Raw genomic sequence first — 9,732 nt, forward strand, 5'->3', positions numbered from 1 at the left:
AATAATAATAATAATAATAAAATTATTCTCTCTAAACACAAAATCCAGAAGTCTAAGTAGCAAAATGCTAACTAGACTTATTTTAAGACAAAATAATTTATTTCCAGTAATATTTTTAATGGATGTTATGGTGCTTTAGGATGTATTCTATTTCTTAGAATATTATACTGCTCAACCAAGATTTGCTTGTAAGAGGTTAATTTCCATTTGATTTCTAAGGTTTTCCTCAAAACATAAGGCCCAAATTAAAATTTTATTTGGGAAGGGGTTTTTTTTTTAGACTCAGTAATCTGGTTCCTGGATCAACAGGGATTTTATTACTTTTTCCATCTCAAAAGCTCTCCATTTAGTGTATTTAACAGTCCATTTTCTAAAAAAGTTAAAGGCACTAAAATTACAAACATTACCCTTTGGCAAGTGTTGTACCCTTCTCCTTTCAGGTGAGTTCTACGGTATCACTGATTGATGTTGTTCAAAGTAAAGTACTCAGCATATTCTTTTCTTATTAATTTATTATTGTGACCTGAGTGAAAGTTTACAGCCTAGATTGATTTTCCACCCGGTAATTCAAACAGGCTATGTTTCATGACATTGATTACAAGCCCCACCATAGCAGCAGCCTCCTCACTTCCTCCCTGTGTTTCTTGTTTCCATCTGTCTTTGTTCCTTGCCTCCTGTGCTTTATTCCTAAGCAAGTAACTGTCCCTGTTGTCTTACACGGGCTGATTGATTCCAAGGAGTTAGTTCCTATCTGGTGTTACAGATCATTGCTTTAATTATTTATTGTTTAGCTAAAAGGTGAGTTAAGGGGGTGATTTCTGTTCCAAGTGTGAAGGGTGACAAAAGGTCATAGCCTTGAGGGTTCCACCAATTTATGAAGCACATTCTTACCTTGGAAATTTAAAAATGTACCTCATAAACTAATTTGAGAAATTTCAAACTAATACATCTAAAGCAAAGTATGTAGTAAAAAATCAGCACAATAAAAGAAAAAGCACAGCACGAAGTTACACTAAATTATTTTTCTCAGAAATACTGTAAACCTGAAAATTATACATCTGCATTTCAAAACAGGATAGTAAAATCTCCTTTCAACTCTAATACAGTGAAAATAAGGAAAAATGCAAATTTAGAGTAATTTAAAGAAATGATGCAGCCTTGCATTTTAGATTGTCCACTTTCATCAATCAGAGTAATCGTCTACAACTTCCCTACCTTTCCAACTGTTTCTGATGCTTCTCCTCCCTAGCCTGGGCCTTCATCTGTTGTACTTCAATAGTATCAGGTTTCCTTCTTCGCATGTAGAGCTCATGGTTTCCCATACATAAAGCCAAAATCCGCTTATTGATTCTCAGGCGTGGTGCATAAAAAACAAAATCCTAAATGCAAAACATTCTCAATTAAAAATTCAGTGTCTCTCAAATTTGTACAGAATTTTAAATGTATAATGAATTCTAATGTCCTATTACACACAGCAATCATAAAATTTCATTAACTCCTAGTAAATATGCCATACTTTCACATAACTGGTTCCTCACCATTTTGTGCCTCATCACTTTCACAAGGTTAATATTCTCACTTCATCACACATCAATTTATTATTATTATTATTATTTTTGTGTGCGTGTACCATCAAATCAGATCTGACTGGTACAGGAGGAGATTATCCCTCCTTCCCCGGCAGAGCATCTGGTGGATTCGAACCATTCGCCTCTGGGATTGTAGCTGCAGCTCCTTGCCACTAGGCCACCAGAGCTCCCCTCATCACACATCAAATTTATTCTTTTTTTTTCTCTCCTCAAAATGTAAGGTCCAAGTAAAAGAGATTTTTAATCTTTACCTTTGTCATAAATCTTAAATTTTCTCATAGTCCTGTGTTTTGTTTAATCTAGAAATGTTTTATCTTTTTGTCTTTTCAATAAGAGTTAAAATACCAGCTTATGGTTGGCACTAAACTAGCGCCACTGAATTACTTCTGGCTTATGATGACCCTATGTGTGTCAACACAGAATTGTGTTGCAGAGAGTTCCCAATGGCCGATTTTTCAGAAATCAAGCACTAGCCTTGTTTCACATCAAAATAAAATACAAGCCTTCAGTGGTAGGCAAGCAGTGACTGAATCTGAGGTACAAGAGCTGGAAATCAAGCCTAAAGTCCAGAATAGAAGTTAAGAATTCTACTACTGTAACATGCCAAACTATTATAACCAGTTAATTCAAAACATGTTTATAACTACTTTACTTCAATGCAACAAACATTTTAAAATAGTGCTTCTTTTTATTTATTTAATTTTTTAAATGTTTATTTTATTACTTCTGTGTGTGTGTACCGTCAAATTGGATCTGACTGGTACGGGAGGAGATTGCACCTCCTTCTGCAGCAGAGCATTTGGTGGATTCGAACCACACATCTCTGGGATTGCAGTGCAGATTCTTGCCACTAGGCCACCAGAGCTCCCCTAAATACTGCTTCTTTTTAAATCATTAACTATGAAATGTTACTTGTGTTAGATTGTCATTTCACTTTTGGCAATATGAACATTAAAACAAAAGGCTAATAATATTATCTCATAAAACCTAGCCCTCAGGGAAAGGCCCTGGCTTTTGTAATTCTATCAAGTCAGATCAATCTGATCCTCCAGTGGATTTTCAGAAGCAGTACATCACACAGGAGAGGTTTGTCCACCTTTCTTCAGCAAAGCAGCTGGTGGATCCAAATCACCTGCCTTTGGGTTGACAGCACAATTCCTTACACTAAACCATCAGAGCTCCCTAGCAATCGATTTCCAAAATATCAGCCACTGAAAACCCTATGGAATTAAAACCAACTTGACAGTAACTGGTAATAATCAGTTGGAAATTTTACCAATTATCTTTTCATAACCGCAACAAAATTTCAAACTATCTAGGAATAAGCTAAACAGAAAGCACATATTGACAACTTTTTTGGAAGACAATCTAGCCCAAATAAAGCACAACAGACTCGGAGGTATGCAATTATTATAAACTGCATTTGATTCTTTTATTTTTTCCTTATTTTTATTGTATTATTTTTACATGTACCGTCAAATCAGATCTGACTGGTACGGGAGGAGATTGCCCCCTCCTTCTCCAGCAGAGCATCTGGTGGATTTGAACTGCATACCTCTGGGATTGCAGTGATTCTTTTATTTTATCACTACAAAAGAAAAAATATCTAGAAATTACCTCTTTATAATTATTATTTTAAATGTAACTGAAAGGTATACTGAGCTATGTCTCAATCATTAAAAACTCTCACTAAACAATTCTGTCAAGAGATCAGAGACTTCTTAATTTTAGAGCATTCCCATTCAAGGCCTGCAAAAAGGTATAAAAATAACAATACTACCCTTAGTTTAAAAAGGAAAAGTTAACTGTATATTACATCTTCTCATATAGCCCTTCTGATCATATGTTCATACTTATACAGTCTCTACCAAGGGGGCTCTGGCGGGCTAGTGGGTAAGAAGTTGCACTGCCAACCAAATCTACCAGCTGCTTCACAGGAAAAAGATGGGCAGTCTCTGAACACCTGATGGAGGGTTAGCTATAAGCCATTTCCAATTTTACAGCAAAGAGCAAGTGAGGGAGACCTGGAGGTAAACACTATACTGAATTTCATGTTGATCATTTCCATCAATTTGTTTAGAGCAGATCACACTATATGTGATAATTATAATACTAAGCAATATAGTATTATTTTAAAACATTTTAAATGTTATAATTATTACTTAAAGGGGGGGGGGAGCCTTCATTCTTAAATAACTTCTTCCTGATTTGTAAAGTTAAGTTGGGGAAAGAAAACATGTGTTGGGAGCAATTCAATAAATAAACAATGTGATTTTCAAGTGACATCACAACAAACTAACGGACACATAGTGTTAACAAATAAAAACATGGAAATGTTACTTACAGGTGCTTTCTTGTCAATTGGTTTTATAACAAATTTTTTGTCATTAAATGAAATGTTTCTTATTTCACTCCAAGGAAAACCAATTTTCGGTGTTAACCTTCAAAAATGAAAGCATCCCTTTAATTAAAGACAGGAAACAATGTACTGGTACCAATGTAACTTGAACAAACATTTTTAAGAATTCCAGATTTTCAAAGTGTATTTAACTCTATTCATAACAAGTATACTCATAATATACAATTAAAATTATCTTTCGCAGAATTTTAAATTAAATCACATAAAATAAAGAATAATTGTTTCAAGAGCTCATATATGTGTCATAAACCTTAAAAGCATTATAGTAATTTTCTTAGAACTACTTAGAATAAACCACTGGGTGAACAATGTGTACGGGTGAATCTCCTAAGGCTTTTTTACTACCGTTATTTAGGTTTGGCTTTTTTTTTAAAAAAAAAAAAGGCATCAAAAAATTAAAATTTAAGAAAAGTGAGGAAAAAAGGCATCACTGGCATAGACTTTGGTGCTTGTATAGCAAGGTAAATAAAAAAACTCTACCTATTAAAGCAACTGTAGCTATCATTCCTGAAGAGGGCTCTGAGAAACAGATGTATTTTATGTAAGTTAAATAAATAAATGTGATCAAATCATATAATAGTTACAATGCTTACCATGTATTATACAATGATATTTTACTTTCTGTTGTTGCTAGGCGCCGTTGAGTACAACCCAAAGTGACCCTATGGACAACAGATCTGAACCAGGTTCTATCGTGTGTCATCCTCTCACTTCCTGACACACTCAAGCCGGTTGGGGCAATCACTGTATCAAGCCACCTGGTTGAGAAGCTTCCAATCTCCAACCCACCACTTTTCCAAGAATCATGTCCCTTTCCAAGGAATAACCTCTCTTAGCAACATGCCCAAAGAATAAGAAACAAAGTTTCAACATCATTGCCTCCAAGGAACACTCGGGATACACATTCTCCAAGATATACTTGTTTTTTTCCTTTGGCAGCCCATGGGATGTTCAGTACTCTTCTCCAACACCACAGCTCAAAGGCCTCAATTCTGTTGTTGGCCTTATTCACTGTCCAGCTCTCAGATAAATGGGAAGTGATAGGGAAGACCAAAGCCTAAATCAGATGCACCTTAGTCCTCAAACTGACATCACTGCTCCACAATAATTTGGAGAGATCCCCAACTACAGACTTTTCTAGTGCAATATACTTCCTGATTTCCTGACTGCTGGTACTAAGGGTGTTGACTGTGGATCCAAGTAAGATGAAGTCAATTTTTCTTCCATCTATCAGGATGGTGCTTATCAGTCCAGTGGTAAGAATTTGTGTTTTCTTGACACTGAGATGCAATCCACATTGAAGGCTGTATTCTTTGATCTTCTGCAACAGGTGCTTCAAGTCCTACTCATTTTCAGCTGCATAACGCAGGTTTATTGTTGAGTCTTCTTCTGATCCTGACACCACATTCCTCATCACAGACTCCACCTTCTCAAATAATTTTCTCAGCACACAGACTGAACAGGTATGAAGACAGGATACAACTCTAACACAACTGTGCTCTGAAATTTCCCATGCGAAACCTTTACGAAAAGGCTGTTGTGAGAACAGAGCAAGGAACACTACACGGTTAAAAATGAAGGAGTGCATCTACTCTATAAATACCCCTAAATACTCCTATAATAAAGGTTAACTTCCTAAAATGCACTGTAAATGTAATAAATCACGTATCTATTATTTTCATTCCTACTGCTTCTGATTTCTATCATCAGCAGAGAACTGCCAGAAGTCCAGGCTGGTTTAGAAGGGGTCGTGGTACTAGGGATATTGTAGCTGATGTTAGATGGATCTTAGCTGAAAGCAGGGAATACCAGAAGAATGTCTATCTGTGTTTCATTGATTATGCAAAGGCGTTTGACTGTGTGGATCATAACAAACTGTGGCTGACTCTGAGAAGAATGGGAATCCCAGAACATTTAATCGTGCTAATGTGAAACCACAACCCTGCTTGCTGAAACTGAAGAGGACCTGAAGCGCCTGCTGCAGAGTGTCAAGGACTGCAGCCTACAATATGGATTGAGGCTCAATGTCAAGACAAAGATTATCACCACTGGACCAATTGGCAGCATCAGGATGGATGGTGAAGAGAATGAGATTGTACACAACTTTAGTTTGCTTGGCTCCATATTCAACAGTTTTGGCACCAGCAGCCAGGAAATTAAAAGGCGCATTGCCATGGGAAGGTCTGCTGTTAGATACCTCTCCAAAGTACTGAAGAGCAATGGTGTCTCTCTGGAGACTAAGGTGCGTCTGATACAGGCTATGGTTTTCCCAATCACTTGTTATGCATCAGAGAGTTGGACAATGACCAAGGAGGATAGAAGGAGAATTGATGCCTTTGAGCTGTGCTGCTGGAGAAGAGTATCGAGAATAATATGGACTGCTAGGAAAACAAACAGATTTGTCCTGGAAGGGGTTCAACCGGGTGGCTCCTTGGAGGCAAGGATTCTGAGGCTCCGTCTAACATACTTTGGACATGTTGTGAGGAGAAACCAGTCCTTGGAGAGAGTTATCATGCTTGGGAGGGTGTAGGGACAGCGCAGGAGAGGAAGGCCCTCTATGAGGTGGATTGATTCAGTGACTGAGATAATTGGGATGGGAGTGTCAGAGACGGTGCGATTGGCACAGGACAGAGTGGAGTTTAGGGCTGCTGTACATAGGGTCGCTATGAGTCGCAAGCGACTCGAGGGCACATAACAACAACAACAATGCGAAACCTATACTTGGACCAAGAGGCAGTCATTAGAACAGAACAAAGTAACACCGCATGGTTCAAAATTGGGAAGGTGTACGCCAGGGATGTGTCCTATCTCCACATCTTTTCAACCTGTATGCAAAGCAGATTATCTGAGAGGCCAGGCTCTATGAGGAGAAGTGTGGCGTCAGGATTGGTGGAAGATCTATTAACAATCTGCGTTATGCAGATGACACAACCCTGCTCGCTGAAACTGAGGAGGATCTCATTCACTTGCTGCAGAAGGTCAAGGACTGCAGCCTTCAGTATGGACTGAGGCTCAATGTCAAGAAGACAAAGATTCTCACCACTGGACCAACTGGTAGCATCAGGATGGATGGCGAAGAGATTGAGATTGTTCACAGCTACAGTTTGCTTGGCTCCACGGTCAACACTCTTGGCAACAGCAGTCAGGAAATCAAAAAACGTATTGCGATGGGAAAGTCTGCTGTTAGGGACCTCTCTAAAGTACTCAAGAGCAGTGGTGTCTCTCTGGAGACTAAGGTGCACCTGATACAGGACATGGTCTTTGCAATCATTTGTTATGCATCAGAGAGTTGGACAATGACTAGGGAAGATAGAAGGAGAATTGATGCCTTTGAGCTGTGGTGCTGGAGAAAAGTATTGAATGTACCCTGGACTGCCAAGAAAACAAACAGATCCTAGAGATGGTTAAACCAGGCTACTCCTTGGAGGCAAGGATTCTGGGGCTTCGTCTGACATACTTTGGTCATGTTGTAAGGAGAAACAGGTCCTTGGAGAGGGACATCATGCTTGGTAGGGTGGAGGGACAGCGCAGGAGGGGAAGACCCTTTATGAGGTGGATTGACTCAAGTGACTGGGGTAATCGGGATGGGTGTGTCAAAGACCATGCGACTGGCACAGGATAGAGCAGGGTTTAGGGCTGCTGTACACATGGTCGCTATGAGTCGCAAACGACTCGACGGCACATAAGAACAAAAGCAACAATTCCAATTTCAGCACCTCTGTAATGCTAAACAACATTGAAGAGGACATTCTTTATGTTATATTAAGGGAAAAATTTTTAAATTATTAGGTATAAAAATAAAGAGCTCAAAAGCACACCTGAGATAGAAAGCAAGCACCCTTTCTGCTACATTTATCAAATGAAAAGCAAAACAATGAAAACTGCAAGATGCAAAAACCATGGAATTATAATATCTAAAATTCTGCATGACATGTAATCTTTTACTTCTGAAAAAGCAGCAGCAAGGTAATCAAGCTACAAAACAACTTTACTAATCAGCAATAGATTAAAGCCATTCAGACCACTGAAGAATGACTGGTTCACTATAAAACATACTTACTTGTCATCATGCTCATATATGTTGAGACCCAATGCATCAACACCTAGCCACAGTTCAGTTCCCTTTTTATTTTTTATTTCAAAATAGTTGACTCCATACATCTCTAGATCTTGTGCAATCTTCAGGTATTCCATCATGGAATCCTCCCTGTTGAAATAAAGCTTAACTGTTATATTTTAAATAAGAGTACAATAAAATGGGGGGGGGAATCCCTTAGATTAACATTTAGTGTACTGTACTAATTTACATAATCTTTTGAGAATGATCACATATTATGTAGTTGTTGTTATGTGCCGTCGAGTCCCTTGCGACTCATAGCGACCCTATGTACAACAGCCCTAATCCCTGCTCTGTCCTGTGCCAATCACACTGTCCCATCCCAATTATTCCAGTCACTGAATCAATCCACCTCATAGAGTGTCTTCCCCTCTTGCACTGTCCCTCCACCTTCCCAAACATGATGTCCCTCTCCAAGGACCTGTCCCTCCTTACAACATATCCAAAGTATGTCACATGAAGCCCCAGAATTCTTGCCTCCAAGGAACAGCCTGTTATCAGGAAATGAAATTTGAAGAAAAAGTACAAGGAAAATAGCCACTTAAATACCTTAACATTCCCCGATGTTCTTCATGCCAGTTCTGTATTCTTTCTTCCCACTGTTCTTTTGTCAGTTTGTGTTGCTCTAAAACACTGTAAGGGAGGGAACAGTCTATGAAAACACTTTTATGATTAAAACCAAAAATCAATGTTCTTTCAGATACCTAGGAATCTTCCCATATTTGACTATGGCAGCTATTACACAAAGCCTAAGAGAAGAAACAAAGGGGCGAAATTAAAAGAATTTTAACATAGGTCACCTAAAACTAAAACCGGGACCTAAAACTGTGGAGAACTACACAGCTGAGAGAAGATGAGAGAGCTGTCCTAAACTTAAGAAGGAAGAGACAGGCTCTTCATTTCAGGAGAGCTTTCTAGATTTTTCCTACATGTTTTCTGATCCTGATGGAGCTGGATCCTACTGATACTGGAAATCACATAGGAAAAGATTGTTCATCTTTCTCCCCAAAGCACAGCTGCTAGATTTTTCCCTCCCGAGAGGCATCACTCTTGCATTAGCAGCTCGCCATGGATTAGGCCACGAGAGCACCCTAACTAACACTAGACTGTTGTCAAGTGCTGTCGAGTTGAGCACAACTCACAGCAATCCTATGAAAACCAAATCTGAACCCTGTTTTATCCTGTGCCATGCTCATCATATCTAGCAAGAGCTCACTGCTACAGCTGCTTACTGGGGAAAAAAAAATCTCAAGATTTATGGAGGAAGCAAAGATTTCCAGTTATTGTTCTCAAAACCACTTATGAATACACCTATTTGGTTGTATTAAATTTTTTCTTAAGCAATCAGTCACATCTTCCCTCAGCTCAAGTTGTTACTGCCATCATTACTGTTTAACTTACAGAAATAAGGAATAAAAGTAGAAAATTTAAGTAATTATAGACTGTATCACCTACGGAGCTGCTAGGTCATGGTTTTAGAAATATTATCTCAGGGGAGCTCTGGTGGCCTAGAGGTAAGGAGCTGCAACTACAATCCCAGAGGTGCACGGTTCGAATCCACCAGATGCTCTGCCGGGGAAGGAGGGACAATCTCCTCCTGTACAAGT

The 9,732-nt window shown here is 38.7% G+C and overlaps 1 protein-coding gene across 2 annotated transcripts in view; it reads right to left on the bottom strand.

Moving 5' to 3' along the window:
• RDX (radixin) overlaps window positions 1–9,732 on the bottom strand; it is a 114,065-nt gene that overhangs the window by 78,225 nt on the left and 26,108 nt on the right. The window contains exons 3-6 of one of the 2 annotated variants that reach the window (XM_006899053.1): window positions 8,675–8,758; window positions 8,069–8,215; window positions 3,934–4,030; window positions 1,216–1,379 (exon numbers count right to left, since the gene is read on the bottom strand). The exons of the other annotated variant lie outside the window; for it this stretch is intronic. Coding sequence (XP_006899115.1) covers window positions 1,216–1,379; window positions 3,934–4,030; window positions 8,069–8,215; window positions 8,675–8,758 — 492 coding nt within the window. The remainder of the gene's footprint in view (window positions 1–1,215; window positions 1,380–3,933; window positions 4,031–8,068; window positions 8,216–8,674; window positions 8,759–9,732) is intronic. 2 annotated transcript variants of the gene reach the window in all.

The sequence above is a fragment of the Elephantulus edwardii genome, unplaced genomic scaffold (assembly GCF_000299155.1).
Source record: "Elephantulus edwardii isolate Elephantulus edwardi_28Jun2011 unplaced genomic scaffold, EleEdw1.0 scaffold00245, whole genome shotgun sequence".
Taxonomy (NCBI): domain Eukaryota; kingdom Metazoa; phylum Chordata; class Mammalia; order Macroscelidea; family Macroscelididae; genus Elephantulus; species Elephantulus edwardii.